The sequence below is a fragment of the Podarcis gaigeae genome (assembly GCF_964106915.1).
Source record: "Podarcis gaigeae genome assembly, chromosome: 1".
Lineage (NCBI taxonomy): Eukaryota > Metazoa > Chordata > Lepidosauria > Squamata > Lacertidae > Podarcis > Podarcis gaigeae.
In genome coordinates this window covers 74,578,495-74,602,995 of record NC_139678.1, presented here as the reverse complement: position 1 = coordinate 74,602,995, position 24,501 = coordinate 74,578,495, and the positions used below count along the sequence as shown (strand labels likewise).

Here is a 24,501-nt window from a genome sequence, read left to right as displayed (position 1 = left end):
CAACCCTATGCATGCTTGCAATGGTGGTCAAAATGAATCAAAGAATCATTCAGTACAACTCCCTGCAAAGCAGGAATCTTTCACCCAACATGTGGCTCGAACCCACAGCCCTGAAGAAGAAACAAATGGAGTGGGGTGGGGGAAGCAAAAACAAAATGAGGGCAATAATTCAATTTTTTAAAAAAGCACATGCTAATTTATATGTATAGGTAGGAATTTAGACATTGCCAAAATGTGAATAGAAATGCAATCCATTTCACTATAGTGAAGGTAGCTGTAATTGGGTTGACTGCATGCCTAGTCTGTGGGTCCGGATACTCTTGAGGGGCAACTTCCAAGGCCCCTGGCTTTCCATTTTAATGGTTATCTTTAAACCACTACTTAAAAGGCACAAGAACATGTCAGGCCAGTAAGTCAGCCCCAACAAAGGCCTGAGCTGTTTGGAAGAAGTGTGGGGCTTGATCCGCTGCATGGATTAAAGAGAAGACCATTTTTTCAGAAAGCCACCTGAGGCGGAAGAACATTGTAGCCGATTGCTTTATTGATACTGTATTACGAATGAAAAGTACAATAGGTGCATAATCCGGGCAGTTTGACTCTTGCATATTGAGTGCACACAAGTGAAATATTTCAAGATACATCAACACCCATTCCCCCCCTCCCCCACTCCCTCCCCGCCATATAAAACTTGAGCAGACAATAATACATATGACAAAAAAACAAGAACATTTTTTTCTTTTTTTAAAAAAAACAACAAATACAATTCTTCCCTTCATTTAGTGCAGAGGCAGCTAGGTCCATCACCAAAAGTCTGAGCCTTTGCAAACAGGCAGGATGAAATGGATGAAGCTCTTTATGGGCCAGTAAGACTGTGGAACCAGTTGGGGGAACCAGACTCCCTCCCTCAAGCGTTGTGGCTTTGCACCAGAGGTTGGAAGAAAACAGACCAGTATGTGTTTCAGCAATGATTGTGTGTCTATTTTTAACCCTCCCCCCCAAAAAAAAACAACCACCCCAGAACAAAACACTAGTTTGTAAACGACAAATGCCCCAAGAATCAGTTGTGTTACACCGATAAAGGTATTTTTACATCTAACTCCTAGCGGGTTGTGCTCAGACAGGCTTCTACCATGAAGAAAATAGCCATCCTTGATTTGGTTGCTCTTCAGCAGGGGTCCATTTCCACAATTACGCTTGTAGTGGAAGAGCAACCTCACAAAATCAGTTACACTTTTGCTCACTGCAACAGAAGGCTTGAAGACATCAATACCCATCAACCACTCATTCAAACATTACATGCCTTAGTACAGATTCTGTAGGTCTCTTGGGTCAGCAGGTTGGTGAACAGTGTTGTAAGTTTAGTAGTTCCCAAGGCACCTGGGTGATTCGAACAACCAACTGAGTGTTCCATAGGGTGTACTCAACTATCCCAGTACACGAACACATTTCCTTTGGTTGCATTGCCACTATTTTTGTATAAAGCAGGCAGACCAAGGCCTTTGTATGTTTACTCGGAAGGAACCAAAGTATGCACACATAGGAGTGAAGCATTAAAGAGAGTGCATGCAAGCCTGGAAAAAGAAAGCCCAACAGCCAAGATGCTATATACGTTTTGATCATGTTCGGGGAAAGTCTTGTCTATATAATACGCAGCTCTACGTCCTGTGCACAGTTTAGGCTTGGATCCAATTCAAAGAAATCAATGTGGGAACTCACTCAAAAAATATGCCTCTCTAGAGTATACCGAGATTCTAAACTTCCTGGGATTTATTATCCTGGAATTTGGGCCTAACATGTTGACTGATCGGGCCCTGAATTTACATTTGCTTTGCTTTTTGAAAAGTTTTGGCAAGGTATGATAAAAACGCTTAACTTTACCAGGTACTAAGGTAAATGATTACACAAGGTGGAGGGGGAAGAAATCAACTGTGAGGGGGGCAGTGAACCAGCCTGCAAGACGCAAGTGTTCCAAAGCCAATTTATAAATATACACTTTCCTTCACGAAACATTTACATGTGCCCCTTCACTCAGTGTTGTCTGTTGAGACTCCTCGCCTCCCACCCACAAGTTGACAAGCACTTGAGCATGTATTAACTTTGTGGACATTCCACTGACTTGGACTAATATGCCATAAGCTCAAAGCATGCCGGTACTTAACTGCTTTGCAGTATCTGGGCCTGCTTTGTTAAGAATATTACAGAACTCAGCCCAGACTATATATAAAAATCCCTTTGCTCTTTCCTCACTCTCAAAAAAAATGATCGTCTCTGTTCCCTCTACCAAAGCATATATAGAAAGCTATAAATGCAGCTTGATCATCTTTGAGCAACTATTTTACTTGTCACCTTAAAAAAACAAAAATCAAAGGGGGACTTTTGGTAAAGAGCTTCTATGAAAGCTTCTGTGTTGGAAACTTTTTTTAAAAAAAAACAACCTCTTTTGTTTTCCCCACTCCACCCCACCCAACCCCAAAACATTTTCATCTGAGCTGTGTATTTCCCCGCTCCTTTGTAAATGATTAAGGAGCATATTTTTGTGGTGTGCAGGGCCATGGAAAACAAAAAAAATCCCCAAATGTTTCATGGCTCAAGATTGCAACAATTTAAAAACTGAAACATTTTTTTATAAAAAAAACCTTACCCTTTCTTCAAAAAAAAATTCAAGTAATCTTTATGTTCTTTAAATGTAGATATATAGATATAAGGCAAAGCAGGTACAGCACTGATAAGATGTTCCCCTTTTTCTATGCAATTTATATATGTGGCATTGCTTTTATGGTTCTAGATAAGCCAAGTGATTTACTATAGAACATTTGATTATTATTTTTTATACCACCTTCTTCATACCTCTCCAATTAAGCCTTGAGTTTTGAGCAGATAATTGGGTTTTAAAAGTTCCAGTCCTTGATGCATCAACTCTCTCCTGTCCCTCAGGTCCTATGAGGCAGTGAAGAACAACCTGTCCTTCAAATTTGTTAGGTTTCCTCCTTTTCCTTTGGAGTTTTTGTACTAACCCCCTCCCTCCAAAAACTTCTCCCTCACTCTAGCAGGGAAAGGGGAAACTTGGTGCTTTAAGTGGTTGTTATTGCTGTTATTATGGGATGGCGCAAGAGAGCCTTCAGAAGAATTGCACCTTCCCCTTTTGACAGGGAAGAAGGAAGCAGAAGCAGAAGCAAGATAAGGAGATGGTCAATTGTTTTGAGCCATTTCTCCTAATAAGGCTCGATTGGGCAACAACAAATCTACGTTCTTGCCAAACCTGATAGACGCGAAGAGTCGCTTTCCAGGAAAATGGCATTGCATCAGAGAGAAGATGGCAGAGGTGGCCAGAAAATTGCTTTAAAACACCTTGGTAGGAGGATGGTGACTCTCAGGCTGCAAAAGCCAAAAATGAGTACTCTATGTACAATGATTGCTTCCATGGAACAGAATCAGGTAACTCACAAAGCACATGCATATGCCTTTGCACTTGGCATGCTCTGGGTATCAGGGAATGAGTGAAGGACTTAAGGAAAAAATATTTTGATCTAAAATGCATATAGATGTATTATTGTGTTTCTGCATGTGCATGCATTTTGTGTATATGAGTGAAAGGCAATTAGCTCATATGGTCATGACCAAGCTATATTTCAGAAGAGAAAAAAAAAAGAACACACTTATCACACTTTCCTAAAACGAAAAGCTAAAAAATTTCAAGTTCAGTATTCGAGATCTTGTCCTTCCCACCCCACCCTCTTCTAATTTTCTGGGTTCGTTTTCCCCTTTTCCAACTTACATTAGCACCATAACAACATTTAAACATTACAATCCCTCTTCAGTTACTACAAACACACATACACACACACACACACAAAAATGGTCCCATTAAAAATAGTGCTTTTTCTGCCAAAAAAAGTTATATATAATATATATCTTATATAATTCAACTAAATCTGTGGCAAATGTGCAATGCAGACGCCTCCTCCATTAAAGTGAACTTAACGTTCACACACTCTCACTTCATCGGTGATTTTTAAAGGTGCAAGTACATTTGGAATTGTGTAATTTAAAAAAAGGTAGTGGGCCTCATCATTTCTTCTCTGGCTTTTAAAACATGGAAAAAAATGAAGAAGAAGTCTCAAACACATACTGTAGACTTGTGATTTCCAAAGGAAAAAAACTAGTGGGGTGAAAATGAGGCCAAAATTTTAAACCTTCAGATATTCCACTCCAACCCCCCACCCCAACTTCACTTTTATTGTCAATACAGACATAAACTGGGCTTCTTTCAATATCATTGTTTTCTCTTTCTCTGTCTTCATTGGTTGGTAAATTGACAGGCAGTGGCCCAATATTAAATAGTTCAAGTGCCTTAACTGTCCCTTTTAAGTAAAGGCTGAGAATACTGGGTAGGAAAGGAACAAGAACCAGCAAACAAAAAATACTTAAAAGACAATGCCACAAAAATGTTGTTGCTGCCACCGCCAACGTTGTAATCCTGTTTCTCTTTCTATGTCAGTTGTTTGGTGTTAATGGTGCCCCTTGTGGTTACTCCTTGGTGTGAAAGGGCATTTGCCCTCACCCCTCCACCTTGGTTTGGGAGAGAGAAAAGGGTGAGGCCAGGCCTAGGAAATAAAAAATAAAGAGTCCATTTTGGAAATTGTTCATCACAGTTCACTTCTGGCTGCCCAATGTTTCTGAGGTGGTGGTTTGCACAAGAGGCTTCTGGGTAGGCAGGACAATCAAGGGGCGATGGATCTTTGACTCCTCAGACTCTTGCAGTCCTTCAGTTTGCCATCGATACCGGCGGGCCCGGTGGATGTTGGGAATCCCTCTCTGAAGGCGCTGTGAACTTTTCTTCTGCCATATGTCGTATTTTGAGTACCTGGCATGAGAGGGCTTTTGAAAGGGATCCTTAAAGGAAAGCAAGAGGGGGAGAAATGGAAGTGGAACATCAGTATGCTGAGACAATGAAATAGAGATACCCACAGTTTAAATTCACCATAAAATGTCACCCCACTCAATAGCAGCTACAGTTGTACCTTGGTTCTCAAACAGAATGAGTTCTGCAGGTCCATTCGACTCCCGGAACTGTTTAAAAACCAAGGCACAGCTTCCGATTGGATGCAGGAGCGTCCTGCAGCCAAATGGAAGCCGCACTAGATCCTTGGCTTCCAAAAATCGTTCGGAAACCAGAACACTCACTTTTGATCGGTTGGGAGCTGAAACGTACAAGTTCCACGTTGTTCAGCAACCAAGGTATGACTGTACTATTTGATTGGTACCCACTGGGCCAAAAAGATTGGCAACCTTTGGAAGAGAGAGTGAGTGGCTGACACACTGGCACCCTGAACAGGAGAACTCCACATTCGGAAGGCTGCTCAGTAGCATTTCTCCCATGACCTATCAACAAGTGCTCACTGACAGTAAAAATCCTGAGCATGTTTATTTAGAAAAAAAGCCCTGCTATATAAAGTAGGAACAATGATATACACATTTGCTTTATATTGCTTTTCTTTCCCACCCCCAGCAATTTCTCGATCTGCTTGTGTGTAAGACATTATCTGGACCTCACGCAGAGATAAAACTGTTTTGCTGTAACTGCAAAAGCAGCAGATGCTAAAGATACGGGTTCCTGGTTGTCCAATGCTAAAATGCCTCCTGTTACTCAGATAGCATCTCCACTTACCTTGTTCAGTGCTGGTAAGGCTACAAGAGAAGACGATGAGAGATCACGCTCCGATTTGACAGATTTTGCGCAGTAAGTTTCCAAAAGGTTAAGATCGCAGCTCCGGAAACAGCACTCCTCTACTATGCCACGGTTGAGCCTTCCTCTGTTTCTGCCCACAGGCCTACCTGTAATAGCAGAAATGCCACCTTAAAGTTAGAAAACAAATTAAGAGCATTTATTTATTTGCACATGGCACATTTTTAAAAAGCAACCCTAACCTTGAAAAGACAGCTGCAAATCCACCCCTACATCCAAAGATCTGGCAGTTCATGCCAGCCAAGGCAGAAGGTGTAAATGGTCGGTGTTTGTTTTTGTTACACCAGGTTCAAGCTGGCATGGGTATGGGGCTTAGGGAGCAGGATCTGCAAAATCTGCAGGGCTTTGGACACAGCAGTTCAAAAGCCACTGGTGTTCTTCCTCCAGTCACCCCGTTCTGGCACTTTCTACTGCCTACTACCAATGAGAAACACCAGTAGTAGCTTCGCATCAAGCTGGGCAAAGCTGTGGACTCTGCCACAAAGACAGCCCCCTCCATTGGTAGCATTCCTCTCCACTGACAGAGGCTGGCAGAGGTGGCTATGCACCACTCTGCCCCTTCTTCCCAGTCATTAGCATGGGGTGCGTGTTGTGCCCTTGGTTAGTTAACACAGAAAGGGAGGGAAAGGGGACCAGGGTGCTAATCTTTTGTTGCTGTTGTTCTTTAACACTGGCCTCACCCAAGTAGTTCACAAAAATATTTATTTATGAACCACTTTGTAGCCTAAGGCCATCAGGGCCAGAGCAGTGTACAAAATAATGTTACAGACAATCCCACATTTTATAGCAAAGTATTGGCATGCCATAAAAGTGTGGGAAGCTGCAACTTCAACTCTGCAATGGCTGCTCATCAAGAACTCACTGAACCTCTTTTTGCTGCCTGCCAGAGATAAAGATGATGACAACAACAACAACAATAGCAACAACAGTAGCCAAATATCAGAGTGGCCAGACTCCTGAAGCTTTAACAGTTGCACAGAAGAGTGAAATTTCTTCTTCTACCCAACTATTAACTGTAGGAGCCTCAGGGCTAGCCCAAGGCATTTTTGCCCCTGAGGTGAAGCACAAAATGCCCCCTCCCTACTAAGAAAGAAGAAGTGAGTAAAGATCTACATCAGGATCTCCTGCCCCTGTGGATTCTGCCGTCTGAGGCAGTGGCCTCACCTTGCCTCATGGGCGAGATAGTCCTGAGGAAAAAAAACCCTTTCCGTGCTTGTCTCTGTGTACACATTCCCTTTAACTCTGCAGCCAGTGCGCTCACTCTCCTGGTTTGTGAAGCTGTGTACATATGACACCAGCCACATCTGTCCTATAATTTCTTGAGAAATACTGCATTTTGATGTGTTTGAATACAGAAGCCAATGGAAGACATTCGTGTCCATTCTCTGCTCATTCATGTGGACAGAGAGCAGGTGATTTGGAAACACATTCCACCATACTGATGTGTAGACGATGTGCCAATGTGATTTGAAACACAGCAAGGGAAAATGACCTTGCTGGAATTTTGGCTGTTAACGGATACGCAACTTTCATCATTCCAGGAAACAAGATCCTTTCATTTTAATGTACAGTACGTTGCATCAACATGCTAGAGTTAAGTGTCTCTTTGCTGTCCTGACGCATGCTCAATTCTGTGTCCACTGTTCTGCAGGTCAAAATATAATGTGCATCATGGCATTTCATGAGACATTCCAATATGCTTTCTATCAGTTTGTTTCTGTCTTCCTGGCCTGAAATGAATTAACTTTTCTATATCTGTCATCTGCTATTTTCTCTTTCATGGTTACTGCCAAATATTTCCTAGGATAGGCCACATTATCCTATTATCCTGTTAAATAATTGGACAGGGATTTGACTGTCCAAAATTCAGTATATCCTTCCATTCAATGCAAAACTCCCACCCCCACCCCAATAAAAGGGGGGGGAGCGAGCAAGGATATTCTATATCAAAACTATTTCTGCACACCATGAATGAAAGCAATGCACTTCTAGTGGGGAAAAAACAAAAAACAAATAGTGCTGGTTAGTTTGAGCATTCATTCCAGAATGCAGTCATGTATACACACTGTCAGGCGGTGAGTTTCCCAACAGCTTGGCCTGTGATGCAAGAGTCACATGCAGACAACTGAGATTTTGCTGCTAACTAGAGAAGATGAAACAAAGCAAGTCTATAACACGAGCACACAGTAATAAAAGTACTTGGGCAATCATATATACAACTCTCAGGTGTGCAAAGCACACTTGCACCAGTTCATCCATCCTCACAGCTGCCCTGTAAGGTAGGCCAGCATTGTCACCCCACATTGCTGACTCCTTGAGGCTGAGAGAACTCCTCCTTTAAAGCTGCCTTGCTGCCAAAATGAGATCTGACCCTGGGCAGTTTCTGCTCCACAGCTTAGGCACTAACCCACCCTGCCAGCTCGCATCAGAGAGTAGGTGGCTGTCTTCCTTTAAATTGTCCCTTCTCCTTTCAGTTGACTCACCTTCATTACGAAGGCTGCTTTTGTATTGGAGAGGTGTTACTGGGGCCTCATACAGAAGGAGGTCCCCCAGCCAGAGATCACTCAGGCTCAAGCTGGCTGACTTTCAGCAGTAAGCTATATTTGGGGCCCTTGGGTCCATTCACTGTCATGCAATCTTTTGAGCTTCCTCTCAGGAAAAGACCCAGGAGGTCACATTCAACAGCACATACAGCCTCTGCATCCTGCACCCACACAGCATCAGGCAACAGACACAAACACAGTGGCTAGACACTAATTTGCTGAAGAATCAGAGTCCCCCTTGCCTTCTTGGGGTTTTCGTTTGCCCCCACTTCCCCCCCCCAAAAAAAACAGGAATTGCAACTAGCCTATGTTGTGTTTGCAATGTTGTTTGGGAATGTATTGCAAATGCACATGTGCGTACCAAGGAAGAAGTGTCTTGTGTATGTGCCTGCGTATAGGGACGTATGTGCCACACTTCCGAGTAATTGTAAGATCCAGCAAAACCTGTGCCCGCTTTCCTCGCACGCCCCCTAACCACCACTTCTGGCTGATCAATCAAGCACCAAGTCAAGCGGAAGAAGACTTTGGGTGTAAACAATCCTCTCTTCCCCTGTCAAAGGAATGTGGGCACCAACAAGTGGTCCTTTGTCAGATGGCTGGGCAGCAGCAGCCATTGTTCCAAACCCCTCCCCCAAAATAGCTTCTCTCCCCCCCTCCCTATTTTTCCTAGTATTATTCTGCAGGACGCAGAGAGAGAGAGAGAGAGAGAGAGAGAGAGAGAGAGAGAGAGAGAATGTGCTTTGTCAGCATAAGTGGCTTGAAAGAGCTAAATTCTTATCAGCTGTTGGAAAGGAAGAAACAGGAGCTGTTGTTTACAGAAATCAGACGCCTCTTCTGTCCTAGTCCATGAAGGAAGATTCAGGTCTCTCTTACCAATTTCTGAGAGGGATTTAATTTTTTGGGTGAGAGTGGAGGGGAATCCCCTCAGAGCTAAAATGTTTATTCCAAGTACCAGCCACTGTTCCACATGCCACACTAGGCTCCTTATCTGGGAAAGGTGGGATATAATCATACATACATACATACATACATACAAGAACTCCTTAAATGCTGATCAGTGTTCTGGATTTTGTGTCTGTGGTTGATGTTGGTATATGGAAGCAACAAGAGCTGTCCCGTCTGCAGCATCTCCCTTCATACATTTTTGCAGCAGTTTAAGTGACTAGTTTTGCAAACATTGTGCAAAACAAATACTAATTAGGCTTCTTGTGGAGTATCTGCTTCCTAGCCCTACCCAGAGAGTATTTTTAGCTCTCTAGCCCCTCACTCCAGCCCTACCACCAGCATCCCCACCCCCACTAAGAAAGAAATGGTACTTAAAACATCTGAGAGCCAAGCTCTCTTAGGACTCAGTGCAAGCCTGACTTCAATAGGACTATGATGAATTGCCTCAGCTGGGCTCCTGACCTTTGGGGCCTTCGGACATATTGGTAGATTAAAGAGCCTAAAAAGCAACTTCCCTTCTAAAAAATGTTTTCAGAGGAGACTTCAGACCACCTACTACAACATGGGAAGTAGGGGAAGGACATCTTTTGATGCCAGACAGGACAATGAGCCGCGCAGAATTCTTACTATACAGACTCTGGTAGATACTATGCTTCCTGTCTAGTTTATGGCAGCAAACACTGGCAGGTCTTTCTGTGCTGAAGTGCTCCAAGTTACCCTCTGTTCTCCTACTGCAGCAGAACACTTGGACCTCCCTGACGAGCACTCTGTAATTTTCTGTATCCTTGACCACCTCCCCCCACCTTGCCAAAAAAGCTTGTCATTTCTAGGATGATAACTCTATAATGAATTATACCCAGTTATTAAGTCAGGGATCCATGTCCTGGAACCAAGATTCAGTTCCAAGAGTTCCGTCTTGGGAACATATGAAGCAACTGGAGAATGCTTCTGGTTATGTGCTGAGCATACTTCCCTCACTGATTTGCAACCAGAATGCAACATCACATCTAGGCTTAAAAGGCAAGGTGTCCCAATCAAAGTGGGTGGGCTTGTAGGCAGGCTTTGAGCTCAGTCATTGATCTTTTAAAATGTCAACCACTAGCTCCAATCCATGCACTTCTAAAATGCAATGCAATGTGCACACGCACGCACACACATATATATATAATGAGGCTATGTGGGCTAAGAGTGGCCAGTCCATGAAAAGGGCTCTTTGCGCAAACTGATGTACCAATATACCATGGGGGGGCACCCTCATTGTTTCCAATATCGTTTTCATCATTCCCAGTGCACCATGAATACAAGAATGCTACAGAAGCATAGAGGTGCAAAAGAATGCAACGCAACCGGATTCCCACATAGCAACACATTTTTTTAATCCTCTGTGTGACTAAAAAACAAAATGCTTTACAGTAGCCAGTTTCTCATCAATCACAAACGATCTCACGTGGTGGTTGCAAGGGGGAATGACATAAGCAGCACAGCACATTGGTGCTCTGAGAGATAAACCAATCTATACTGAAGGAACACTTGCACAGACACCATCATCTTGTGTGCTGGAGGGACTTGTCCTTGGGCAAGAAAACTCCTTGCTTGCTAAAGACTTCTCATTGGGAAATTAGGTGATGGTTTCAAAAGTACTGTTTCAGGGATGGTATTGTTATTATTGGATTGTATGTGGCTACCCATCAATGTAAGTTTCTGGTGGTAGTGGGCACTCTTTGCTGGGTAAAGAGTTCAACTTTGGCTGAATTCAAGGCAAAACTCTTCTGAAACACAGGTAAGCTGCGCTTTTGCTCAAATACAGCTCTGACTCAAAATGGTACAGGGATCTAATCTCAGATAACCCCCAGTCCCATTTTAGGTTAAGCAGTTTAGCTGCAGCATCCATGGGATTAGACTTCATGTCTCACAGAACTTCTGCCTCTCCAGTCAACAGCAAAGCAATAAAGCTCAGTAAAGCAGGGCATCACCACCAACAGCACTGCCAGGGGTAAACAATGGGCGGGGATGGAATTGCTTCTCGTTTCTTATTTATTTTATTGGATTTATATACCACCTTCCTGAAAAGACATCTAAGGGCATTTACAACTTTAAAACACTAAAAAATATATGATGTAAAATGTAGAGTGACTCCAGAGATAGATTTAAGGGAGCTCAACTGGTTCAGTTGCACTGGGCACAGAGCCTCAAGGGTGCCACCATGATGATGCCCAATGGAAGGTGAGAGGCGCAGGGTGTGTGAATTTGAGACCCCCAAGTCTGCCAGTGGTGACTCTCAGTTCCACCAGGAGCCCATTGTCTGTGTGCTCCCTGGCTTGATCTCCCTGGCTTCTGCCTTCCCTCAGGACACATAGGTCTTCATCAAACAAGGGAAGGAAGGGCCTTTCACAGACCCGTGAGCTGTAAGACGAAAATGAGTGCAGGAGAGCTGGAGAACTAATACCACAGTCCTGCACATGTCTATTCAAAAGTAAGTCCCACCAAGTTTAATGAGGCATAGTCCCAGGTCAGTGGGCAAAGGATTTCAACTTTTACATTTTAGTCACACACACACACACACACACACACACACCAGTTATGAGGGAAAGACTTGTTACTTACATATGATGAATACAGGTTCGTTAGTGTCACATTGCCCAGTAATAGGAAGATAGCACTGGCCTACCTTATAGGGGCTTCTTTTGAGATGGTATTTCATGTATATGTTTTCAAAACTTGAAATACACCACATAAATACAACGTCAACAAAGGCTGTGCATAAAGAATATACTTACTGAAGTAAAAACCTCGGTCTCCACAGACAAACTGCAGTGTGTCCACCAGCTCTCCCCCACAGAGGGTTTCAGGAGCACCATATGCAGAAACAGAATCCACTGTGTAGGCCAGGAAGGTGAGGGCAAGCAGCAGTATCCTCCTGGAGGTGCACATCTTCTGCACCTAAGAGACACATGTTCAAAGGCATTAAGAATGGCTACAGAACGGTTCCTTCTATATTATCCAAACAGCTGTGAAATGTTGAAAATGGAATACAGTATCAAACTAAGTGTGTGTGTGTGTGTGTGTGTGTGTGTGTGTGTGTCTTTGGTCTTTTTTTTATTCTGAAAACCAAAGCAATCCCAACAAAGCATAGATAATTAATATTGTATAATCTATATTAGTATTAACTCTGCAATCCATACTAAATCATTTGCCTGAGGCTTTTCCCACTGTACCTTTCCCAAAATTGAGTTCTTCAAGTGCAAAGGAAGAAATGACACCTTGCCTTGCTTTGAGAGTTAATTAATTTTGAGCTCAGGTCCTGAGCATCGAATTGCCGCAAGTGACTTTCCAATGAGATAATGGCCTCCCCAATTGTCAGCTAAAAAGCAACACCTCTATATTGAACAGAGACGTAGCATAGAGAGAAATCTCTTGGTGGGAAAGGGAATGCCTCCCTCAGCTCTTGCAGTTCTCTCTGGATGGCCTATCAGGAGTCAAATGTAACAGACAAGACTGACAATGGGGATGAAGAGACACACACCAAGGATAGGACAATACACAAGCAGTGCACATTACAAATACCATAAAACAGGGATGGGAAACCTGCAGTTCTCCAGATGTTGCTAGACTACTGACTCCCATCAACCCAGCCACCAGGGTGATGGGAGTTGGAGTCCAACAACATCTGGCCACAGGTGCCACATTCCTGCCATAAAACATACGTTGAAGAAACCAACATAACAAAGCTCACTGCAACCACTTCAGTTCACCTTGTAAAAACTGAAGCCAGGCAATGAACAGTTGTTTCACTGAAGGACTCAAGGCAGGGCCCCAATGTCCAGATACAAGGCAGACCCTGTCTCCACTATATATTTAAAGCAGTATCACATCAGTTTAACAGTTATGGCTCCCCCTCCCCAAAAAAGATATCCTGGTGTGTGTAGTTTGTTAAGGGTGCAGCGAGTTGTTAGGAGACCCTGATTTCCCTCATAGAGCTACCATTTCCAGAGTACCCTGGAAAGAGGGAAGCTCTGTGAGGGGAATAGGGGTCTTCCATCAACTCTCAGCACGCTTAACAACCTCCAGTCATACCATGGTTGCCAAACACCCTGGAACTCATACGTTTCGGCTCCCGAATGATTGAAAACTGGAAGTGAGTGTTCCAGTTTTCAAGCGATTTTCAGAAGCCGAATGTCCAGTGCAGCTTCCAATTGACTGCAGGACACTTCTGGAACCAATCAGAAGCCGTGTTTTTGTTTTTGAACAGTTTTGGGAGTCAAACGGACTCCCAGAAAGAACCAAAGTACGACTGTACTCTTCTCAGGATTATTTGGGGAAAGCTGTGACTGTTTCAAGTGGCATGATACTGCTTTCAATGTATAGTTCAGATGGGGCCCCGGCTAGGACAGAAGTGCTACCTGCATTTCCAAACAAGAGAAAGTGTAAAAGTTTGTCAGGGTCTAGACCCTGTGGTGGAGGTACACCATACTATAAACATTTGGCTTCCCCTCCCCCAAAAAGGCTACAAGTTTCTATGCCAAAAATAAAGGTACTAAATATATATATATAATTAGTGCCATATAATGACTTTAGAGTCTACTGGAGAGATATACAAATATAAACAATAACAATATATTGCACCATATCAATAAAATACAAGTATATAATAGCACAAAACAACCATATTACGTTAATAACTGCACCAATCAAATGTGTTATGAATATCATGATTCACCAAGCATGCGTCAACTGATAAAAGTCTTTAGTGGCATACAAGTAAAGAGGGACATCTCTTTACTTTTGAGCAGGAGCTCTAAAGGGTGTAATTATATTTGTGGCATGCTGCAAAAAGTTATTTGGTACAGTTATTTTTTTTAAAAAAAGAAACAATCTGTTGCTCTTTTAAAGTACAGCAACAACAGCTTGTCCTCAAACAATACTTGGTCATCTATAACAACACGTTGCTCCTCCTGTTCAGTGAAATCAGGGCACCTTCTTTGTCAATCATAAATTTCAAAAGTGGGTATTTTGACCTATCAAATATAGCTCCCCTAATTGCTAGACTGTTGCTCTGGACAACTTTAAACCAGACTTAACACTGCCTTCAGAGACAGCATTGCTGTTCTTCGGAAAGTCTAGCTAACGTATGATCATCATTCACAACAGCACAAGGCAGACAGGGTGACCTTTCGTAGAGTTGGAATGAATCCCACCAGTGATCTAGTTCAGTCTATTCCTGGCTTAGCCCCAAGCTTTCTAATGTGACCCTAGACAGAGTCCAAGGCTGGCTTTCTATCCATTAATCCATACCACCTATCCTGGATTACCAACTTTCTAGTAACTTACAGTCGACTCAGTCCCCAGTGGAGCAGTCCCACAATGCAGATGCAGGGAAATAATTGCTGTACTAGGCAGGAGCAACACAATGATGGCCCAAAGGTAGTTTGGTATATTATTTCAAAACAATTTGATTTGGTCTTGAATCAAGTGCTGTTTCATAAGATTCACCTTGGAATTAAAAATCTTAAAATGCTTTCCCCTTTAGACCCAGAATAATGATATTAATAAATTGGTGTGTGCGTCAACTTCTAGGTCATGAAATCTATTAATGAAAGCAGTGTCTGTCCAAAGTATTTTAGGATCACACAACTAAGCTCCTTGAGGGATAAATATATTTGTGATTATTTTGGTACAGTATGTTAACCTTTGCAGTTCCCCTATTTTGCCTCCCATATAGTCTGGAAGTAGCACAATGAAATAATGGTTTAATGTGTGCATGCTACCAACATCTTCTACCTCTGTTAATGGTTAACACTGCACTGAGTCGAGTCTAAACCAGCACCGCCTATCAGTTTACAACACATGGTGATTTGATTTTCCTTCATTATTAGAGAGCTGCTGTGATTTGGCATGCAGTACTGCATGCAAGCATCTGTGTGGCTAAGTGGCCTCTCTAAGTGATTTTTGTAAACAGAGAGAGGCTCAGCTTGCTCAAAGCAATTGGTCCAAATCAATGGTATAGATTTAGCCTGTCCTATATTAATTCTGGAAGGTGTAATTGCAGACTATCCAGGCTTCTAAACAAAGAAATAACCACAACAACCAGTAACAAGGTGTTTGCAATGCACTATTTTCGCGTTTTGCTATATTCGCCCATATTACAGGTATGATTACTGTTATCCCCTCCCCCTTCTAGGGATTCAGCATTTCTTAAAGAAAATAAAGGAGGTATTGTTGCAAACAGAGATCTGTGAGCAGGATCTCCTGTGTTGTGATTGTAGCTGTGGAATAGGGGAATGATGTTAACTGTGCTGCCAGGGAAGAGAGGCCTTAGGTCTCTGTGCCATTTTCCTGGTTAAGAACAAACCATTGCCCCATTCTGCATCACAGGGCAAAACATATGGGTACCTGTAAGTGCAGCTATCACCAAGAACAGGATTTAGCTTTCAGAGTACCGTGTTGCCTTTCCAACTGTCCATGGGAACATGCCAGAAGTTGAAATCCTGAGTGTGCCGGTGGGTGCCACAGTTGCGAAGCCAACAAATGACTTGGTGAACTGCCCAAAACTCAGAGGCTAAGTAGAGGCAGAAATTCTGCCACGTGGTCCCAAACATCCCAGTGAGCTACAAGTAGTGACCTGTGCTCCCTAGTCCTACCTACGCTGCATCAGATGAAGCTAAAGTCCTGCCAGCCTACCTGGGCTCATCTTGTAGGCCGCATGTGTAGGCCACAGTCCTGTGTTCCGTTGTCCATAAGGACAACCAAAAATCCCAGCTCCCAATTAACTTCTGCCTCATGTTGTTAGTTTAACCACCTTGTCATTGACCCTGGTCACAGTTAGTCGCCCACAAGCGGTTGCTTAATTCTGACAAACTGGCTAAACAAGAGTGTGTGTGTTTGCCAGGAAGCCTCAAAACTGGAATCCGCGTCTGAAGTTCACAAGTTATTGGGGGGGGGGGGTTTGGAAGGCATCTCTGCAGACATACATTGTAACCAAGCACACACTGCAGCCTAGTCTATTGGCCAATAGACTATTAGCCAATCCCACAGAGTGCTTCTTTCAAGCCTAACTTGGGAGAAGGAAAGACCCTGTGGGCACCAGAGAAGACCTCTGGGCTCACCTGCAGGCACCACTCTGGCCATCCCCGCTCTATCCCTCCATGCTATGTGGGCACTGCAACGACAGGAGGTAGGTGATGTGGCTCTTCAAATGGCTTGGCATCTCAACAATGCAGACACCCCCACACATAACAATATCTTGGCAAAACTCAGAGATAACGGCATAGAAAAATGCAAGTGGGGAGATGCAAACCCAAATGAAGAAACTATTTCACCCCCACTTCCTCACTTCTCACCACATATTCTGTCTGCTAGCTTATCTCCACCTTTCTCTTGAAGTGGAAGTCAATGGTACTTTTAAGTGAGCAGCCAGAGAACTTGGTTCTAGGTAACCAACTTTCCACTCTATCCTTTGATCCCATTATTAAACTATTCTCTCCTGCCCAAGCCACAGCCCAGGAGCTAAAGCAGGCACCTTGAGAGGAGGAAGCAACTGTTTTGTCATCAGCAGCAGTAATTTCAGATAATGTTCAGACTGAAATTAGAATGGCTTCCTGTCACCACAGAACTGATCCATTTTCCATTTGAATAGAATTCCCTCTTCCTCACAATAGCTGCTTCCCTTCCTCCCCTTAGGCCAAAAGTGAACAAGCTACACTTACATTATTCTCTTGCTGGTGGTTTCTGTTAGGAGGGTAATTTCTGAAGCATCCTGAAATAAACGCTGTGCAAAGGGGAGTTTGGTACTTGTACTGTAACCTAAGCCAGCACCAATATGGATGCCCTGCATGATCCCATCCTCTGATCTCTCCTCCCACATTTAAATGCTGCACTTTTCAGATACAACTCAGCAATGTTCACCTTGGGCAGATTTCCTACCCTTCCCCCCCCCTTCCCTTCTTCACCACCAGAGGCCAATGTAATAGGAGACTAGGCTGAGAACAGCAAGGGAGCAAAAAAAACACCCTTGTTTACAGGGTGCTGAACTCCCTGCTCTTTCCCATCCCTAGATGAATCTTCTGCAAACAAGCTTGCATCTTTGTGTTTACTCCACAGGAGTCCAGAGACAATGGGGCAGCAGAGATAACAGGGGCTTAGTAGCAGGCTTAAGAGCCAGTGTTGCCATGTGGCCTGCTTGCTGCCAAGCTCTCCTGCTCCTCCCAGCAACAACATGTGGACCTTGTGGCTTTCTACAAGTTGCTGGGACTCCATCGTCCATCAGTACCAGCCAGCATGGCCAACGATTAGGGATGCTGGGTGATGTAGTTCAGCAACATCTGACGCCAGGTTATTCACCCCTGCCCCTAAGCACTCAGGCCAGAGCCCACACTCCACTCCCTTGGAGCAGGTTGGAATCAGGGTAAGCACCTTGGTAAGGGTTCAGCATCAAAGACGAATGGCCACAGCTTGTCAAATGCCTCAGTTAGATATTTCCAACCATGTGGATTTGTCTCAAGTGGATACACAGGAAAGCCATCAGGTCCAGGCTGATGAAAGGTGGAAATAAACACAGTTAAGTTCCCTCCTGTGTGCCTGAGGCCACCTTGAAAGAGAGGGCTGACTCTAAGGAAGGGCATGGGGAGAGGGCAGCACAGGCCACATGGGAACATTCCTCAGTAGTACCTGGATCTCAGAGCAGCTTAATGGTTCTACATGCCAAGCGATTTCTATACAATTCACAGTGCAAACCAATACCAGTCCACTCAGAAATAAAGCCCATTAGGTTCCATGGGTCTTATTCCCAACAAAGTGGGTACAGGGCCTGTATTACTAGCTGTGCATGCCAAAATAACACATCCCTTTGCTTTAACCAAAAGAAAGTGGAGTAAAGAGGGCCTGTTTGCCTCATGACTGGTAACACTAATACAATTCATTTCATTTTAAAATGTAGCAAATGCTCATAAAAGCCGCAACTTTTTTTTTACAGTTACAATTCAGATATATTCATGAGCTGACTTGCTGAAACTTGCATTTGAAATTGTCCCCCACAATTGAATTCCACCCCACTGTTAATATTATACTGGCCTTGTATATTAAGGGGCTTACTTAATGTCATGGGCCAGAAAGTGAGTTGTGCCAATTTCCTATAAAGCCATTGGTGGGAGGGTTTAAAAATCACAGGATAGGCTGGTGGGAAGAGGATGCTTCAATTATCAGCTGTTTTGTTTTTTTTTCTCCTGGTAGAGGTACTTCAGTTTCAGCTGGGAAGAAATGGAAGAAGCTTCTTTTTGGGGGGGGGGAGAACATAGGTGGGGAAAAGATTCTCTAGCTTCCTATTGTATGCCTACAGGTGTTTCTCCACCTTTTTAGAGAACAGCAATGGCAACCTGCTCCTCTCACATTGGCCTACTACAGTTACATCTAGTTGCCCCTTAACTCTTGTACTTGTATGATCTTAATTGGTTAGGTGCACACAGGAGCTTCAACAAAATGTTGTAATGCAGGCTGTTCTTGTTTGGATTTCCAATCCTTCAATTCCAGTTCCCTTATAATTTATCTATTTATTTTAAATTCTGATTTAGCTACATAAGGAATAGCACTTGAATAACTGAATTCCCCATGGGAGGGGGGGTTGATCTCTCTCCGTTACTCCCTCTCTCTCCCTCCGTGTGTGTGTGTGTGTGTGCGCATACACACTGCCAGTACAGGAAAGAACCTTTCCATGTGTTACAATAAAAAGGCAGCTTTGAAACAGAAGTTCATTAGCATGGTAACTATAAAAATAAAAGGCAAGAGGCACAGAGGTGTTAACTTTTATTATGTATCCCTGGATTTCAGTATTTTGGAATGTGGTATGATAAAGCTCCACAGCAAAGCCACATACCCCAAAAGCATAATATCAGAAATTAGAGGTCTAATTTATGCCTGCTGCTTCCACTGGACACTTCTATTCCAGCTTACACGTAGCTGTTTTCCTTGTCACCAGCATCCCAAGTCATAATAGCCTCCAGGCAAGCTGGCATGGATGTTATGGTGGTTTCAGGTCATAAATGCCAGGTCCTTTCAGGTCACAGATGCCATAAATTATCAATGCAGGCATATGTGTATACCTATCAGAAGAGGCATCCCTCCTCCTTTCTCACACAGGAGGGAAAGCCGCTTCTGAGATGGTGCCTGGAGTGACATGTGTGCAGCCTCTAGGTTTCAAAGACTAAAACTAAGAAAAGAGCTAGCTACTGTTTTAATTCCTATGCAAATTATATAGTTTTAAACCAGACAGAAGCTCATTTTGGCATTAAGCAGCATATAAACTAATAAATCAACATCATCAAAATAAAACAAGTAAAGAGGCCGTGCTGTTAACTGACCAACATTTCTCCAAGTGACAGCTCTACTAGGAAGGTCTGTGGACTGATTTGCAAGGCTGCTTTAAGTTGGCTTCACCTGAGCTGACTTAAGGGTGGGAGACAGAGGGCCATCTGTCATGGATGCTTTTGTTGAGATTCCTGCATTGCATGGGGTTGGGCTAGATGACCCTTGGGGTCCCTTCCAACTCTACAATTAGAAGATTCTATGATTCTATGAACTGTGGCCCTCCACCTGCTGCCCTTGAGCCTCAGCCATCAGGACCAAATGGTCATGGTTGAGGTCCAGCAGCAGCAGCAAGCGGGCCATAAGGCACCTCCCATTCCTGATATAAGTCCTATCTGAAGGGCCTTCAAAATGCCATTTTTAAAAAAAGTGAAAGCAGGTCATGCTGGAAGAACCCAGATTATTATTTTTGCTTTCAGGTGTGGAAAGTGTTGGGGATCGGCTGCACCAAGACAAGCTACATATATGTTTTCACTCAATTATATATAACTCGGTCCTCCCTTGCAACCTCTCTCACACATACCCCTGTGGAACCAAAGCAAACTTCAGCCACCCGAGTCTGATGAAAATGAGTTGTATTCATAGAATCTTGGAATTGTAGAGTTGGAAGGGACCCCAAGGGTCATCTAGTCCAACCCCCTGCAATGCAGGAATCTCAGCTAAATGGAAGGATGCTCCAAGTAGTTCCACTGAAATTAATGAGCATGTCTGACTTGAGTCCATTTGTAGTCTCATTAAACTGAGGTCACATCCAAAACATGCCTCTGAAATTCTTTGGTTTTCCACCAAAGAATCCCAGAAACTAGTTTGTCAGGGGTGCTAAGAACTGTAGCTCTGGGAGGGGTACCCTACAGTTCCCAGGATTCTTGGGGAGAAGCCATGGGTTTTAAATGTATGGCATGGATGTGACCTTAGTTGGACACAACCAGTCTTCAGTGCGTCTTTTCAGGTGGTCCTTTGCTTTAAGACAAGATAGTGGGGAAGGGGACTCAGCTAGCAGAAAGCTCCCCCTTCAGCCTGCTGTGCCACAAAGGAACATCATATTCAGGCACCAAGCCTCAATCTGTGTACATTTACCACTGAAATAAGAGTATTGCTTGAACTTGGGGGGGGGGGAGATTTAGTACATTAAATAAAAACAGGAACACTCTTTCTAAAGGCATCTGGCAGTAGACAGGAAAAGGGAGATTTAAAAGTCAGTCTTCACCCAGGTGACTGATCAGTTTCAGTTACTCAGGTTAACAACTTTCTTTATTTCCCCCCTTTCCTTTTCTGCATTTGCTTCCAAAACCTGAAGTCAATAAGAAAAGGGGGGGGGGGATACGTCTCTCCCTTGCAAGCAAAGTCCATGGTGAGCTGGAGTCGACTGGCACGCAATTTGCCCCCAAACAGATTTCAAATTGGCTCTGTTTCCTGGCAATTCGTAGCTAACCCTCCCAAGCCCTGCAAGAAGACAAAATTCCCGCCTGTTGAAAGCTTCTTGTTTCACAGCCTCCTCCTCCTCCTCACTTCACCCCTTGACGAAGCAGACTCTTGCCGAGAAAACGTCTTGGCACAATAAGACAGCCAGTCTAAAAGCCGCCACAGCACAGAATTTCAAGATAGTAACAGCAAGTTAAAGCACACAAGTTATTCCCCCCCCCCCCGCCCTTACTCCCCGCAGGCAATGCCTCTGTTGTACCCATTCCACAGACAGCTTAAGAAAATATTTGCACCATAAAAGATGAGTGCTTTTTGGCTGCCTGAGACGGCACTGTAAACTCCCCTTGATCTCCCTTGAGCTGCTGTAGATCACTCAACAGGTCAGAAAGAACTATTCTAGTAACAGCCTTCTGTGCAAACCACAGGTAAACAGCTTTTCACTTTAAAGAAAGTTGCGGAGAAGATGTCTCTTTCTGCAAGAAGTTACGTTGCATGTTCCCCAATCAAGATCTGGATATTAGCAAAGGGAAGTCCTTTTCCCTCACACACCCCTCAACTCAACTGTCTCCCCTCGAGACAGTATTTTGTGCCATGGCTGGCTAAAATCTCTTGGGGTAAAAAGGAAAAACCCGAAACCTGAACAACTGTTGACAAACACTAGAGGTGCTGAAGTGAGTTGTAAACAGTCGTCTACAGTAGGGCAGAGTGAAGCACCAGCCGCAGGGTTTGAAGCATCGCTCTCTTCTCTCCCTCCGACTATCTCAGCTAAAACCACCAATGCAAACCTTCCCCCGCCCACTCCTCCTTCCTCCTTCCCTTCTTTTTAAACACTCAGCATTCTAAGCCACAGATTAGGAACCCTGTCAGCGTACTCCTGGCTGAAAGCGGTTCAGACACATCTGCTGGTACAGTTATGTTGAAAACTACAGTTTCCTCAGGTCACCCAAATCCCTCCAGCTCAGCAGAGTGCTAAAACCTTTCCAAGTTTCTCAAAAACAATTACTTCTGGGGAAAGCAGTTGGAAGAAAAGAAAAGGAAAAGGAGAGGGAATAACAACAAGAATAATCTATACAAAGTAGAAGGCCATGTGCCAGCAGTTAACTCTCGGTCAGTTTTGGGCTTTATTTTCCAGTTTTCTCCCCACACCCCTCCTTCTCAGTGTTTTCATCCCTCAGAGACCTAACATGCTGTAGTGTTTTTTTAAGAAGTGAATTTAACTGCCAGGACTAAGGAACTGTGTGTTCTTCATACAAAATGCACAAATCTTCAAACACCCCCTCCCCACTTCTAAGCAGCTTGAGAAAAGCAGGCAATAATTTTGTAATAATACCAGTAATAATAATAGCACGACTTAGTGTTCCGTCCAGCAAACAAGTACATGACCTTACATGTCCCTGTGCACAGAATTGCAATCCAGATCTCCAAATCACATGTAGGAGGACTTACGCCTAACTTCATCTAGACACTTCTCCACAGGCAAAATACAAAGGGCACCTTCGGTTCTCCACCCAACAGGTCCACATACAACCTGAGGACTACCGGCTATTTAATTTCAAAGCACCATAAATGCAATTAAGACCCTTGGCATACAAAAATGTCCCTAGGTTGCTTTTTTAAAAGTAACAACAGTAATAACAATGGCAAAGGGCAGAAAACGAGGCGCACAGCTTTTGCAAAACAATTTCTGGCCAGCAGCAACACCTCCATTCACAAAAGTGACGAAGGAGTGGAGGGTTGCCTCCCGTCTCCTTTGACAGATCTAACTCTCCGTTGTGTATTGTGCAGCCCGCGCCTTCAAGTGAGATTTACCAGCCCCTTCCCCGTGAAATTGCCTCCCGTTTCATCGCTCTGGGTATTAACCGTCCTGCAGCCCCCAGCCCCTACAGCGCAGGAATGTTCCCGGAGCTGGACGCTTGCAAAAGCTGGAAGAGTGCAAACCTTTGCAAGGAGTCCAAAACAGGGGACTCTGACCCATCCCTCGGGGTCCCTCTAGCGTCACCAGGCCAATATTGCAGAACGGGGGTCTTAGGGGGTTTGTTTTTCCTGACTGCTCCGCTAACCCGAAGTCTGCCCACCGAAAGTTGTGTGTTTGTGCGGTATGGTTGGTTTAAAAAAAAGTATGCAAACTCTCGCTCCGTGCAGCCGGTCCCCTTTGCAGCGCGAACTTTCTGCAAAACGCTTGCACAGCCGTTGCGAGAAGGGGAAAACCGCCTCACAAAAAAAAAGGTGTGCAAGGCGGCGGGCGGGGAGACGGACCGCACAACTCCGAGGCAGAGTGCGCAAAGTTGTGGGTGGCCAAAGGAGCCCAGGACTTGGAAAAGTGCTCGCGTCGCTCTCTGGAGCCGAGCGCAGAAACTTTTGTGCTTCTTCTCCAAGACGGGCTCCCCATCCCCGGCCGGACTCCAGCTATTGGCTTCTCTTTTTCTGCAATCGGTGTGTCCTTCGGTGAACTCGAGAGCCCACGGAGCGACGGGAGAGAGCGAGAGAAAGAGACGGGGCGCGCAAAAATAAAAGAAAAAAGAGCATCCCAGGGGAAAAAACCGCATGAATGTGGCAGCTTTGCTCTCGGAGAGAGCTGCTACTCCGAGATGCTGCTGCTGCTCTGCCCTCCGCGCCCTGCACCCTTCCCGCTCGCTGCCCTCCGTCCGCCCGGCTGCTTTGCAAACGGGAGATAAGTCCCGGCTGGTTTGCTTTTCCCCTTACCTTTGAACTGCTACAGCTGCTGCTGCCGCCGCCGCCGCCGCTCTCAACTTCTTGCGTGCAGATTTGGAACAAGGCTGGGTGGCTGTAGCATTCATCCATGTGGTTCCTCTGCTCTCTTGACATCGTGAGGCTGCTTTGCTGGGTTCTCTGGCTGTATTTGGTATAGCAAGTCCCTTTTTTGAAAGAGAAATCTCTGTCTGTCTGCATATATTTAAGAGGTTTCCTTTCCCTCACCGCCACCACCTCTCTCTGTCTCTCTTTCTCTGTCTGCCTGTCTGTCTTTGCTGCCTCTTTGCGTGGGTCTGGTTTCCAGAGGCAGCGCTGGTGGCGCTTCCCAGTAGCAGCTAGAGCCTCAATTAACTGCTCCACAGCTGAGGAGACAGACTGAGAGCGCTCACTGTCCCTTCTTTTATACACCCATCCAATGGGCATGCTCAAACTTCCAGCCATCAAGGTAGCAGCCAATAAAATTGCAGAGGTTATCTAACCCCTCTCATTCGCCCCCCTCCTTTCTTAACCTCCTCCCTTTTAATTTTTTTTAGCTCTCCTGAGACTCCCATTTGGAAGACACACAAAAAAGTTCCAATAGTATGGTTGGGGGCTCTTACTTCATGGAGAGCATTCCTCGTCCTCCCCCCGCACAGGAAAGAGGGGGAAATGTGGAGGGTGGGTTTGTTTGCTTGCATGCATGCATGCTATATAGATATACATTTCTTTGGTGAGCTAAATCAATGCTATTGGAATTGAGAGATGTCAGCACCTTCAGGCTACCCAATGTTTAACAATGAT

General features: G+C 44.3%; 1 protein-coding gene across 2 annotated transcripts; it reads right to left on the bottom strand.

Moving 5' to 3' along the window:
• Positions 1 to 519: 519 nt before the first annotated feature.
• Positions 520 to 24,113, bottom strand: IGF2 (insulin like growth factor 2). Of its 2 annotated transcripts, XR_014568071.1 has the most exons (5): positions 23,713 to 24,098; positions 12,012 to 12,174; positions 5,669 to 5,835; positions 2,205 to 4,893; positions 520 to 2,172 (listed from the first exon to the last, which is right to left on the bottom strand). XR_014568071.1 is itself a non-coding variant. In XM_083755738.1 (4 exons), exons 1-4 carry the CDS (start codon positions 23,917 to 23,919, stop codon positions 4,654 to 4,656), a joined length of 777 nt encoding a protein of 258 aa, XP_083611864.1. In that variant the 5' UTR covers positions 23,920 to 24,113; the 3' UTR covers positions 520 to 4,653. The 2 variants fall into 2 exon arrangements, 1 of the variants encoding a protein (XP_083611864.1); XM_083755738.1 differs by having other exon boundaries at positions 520 to 4,893; positions 23,713 to 24,113.
• Positions 24,114 to 24,501: the final 388 nt, after the last annotated feature.

What these genes read in the sequence shown, in the direction of transcription:
- IGF2 (XM_083755738.1), bottom strand. Translation starts at nt 23,919, where the DNA reads ATGCAGACAGACAGAGATTTCTCTTTCAAAAAAGGGACTTGCTATACC. An exon ending in AGACCGAGGTTTTTACTTCA is followed by an intron (nt 5,836 to 12,011) that starts GTAAGTATATTC and finishes CTGCTATTACAG; the next exon opens with GTAGGCCTGTGGGCAGAAAC. An exon ending in CCTTACCAGCACTGAACAAG is followed by an intron (nt 4,894 to 5,668) that starts GTAAGTGGAGAT and finishes CTTTCCTTTAAG; the next exon opens with GATCCCTTTCAAAAGCCCTC.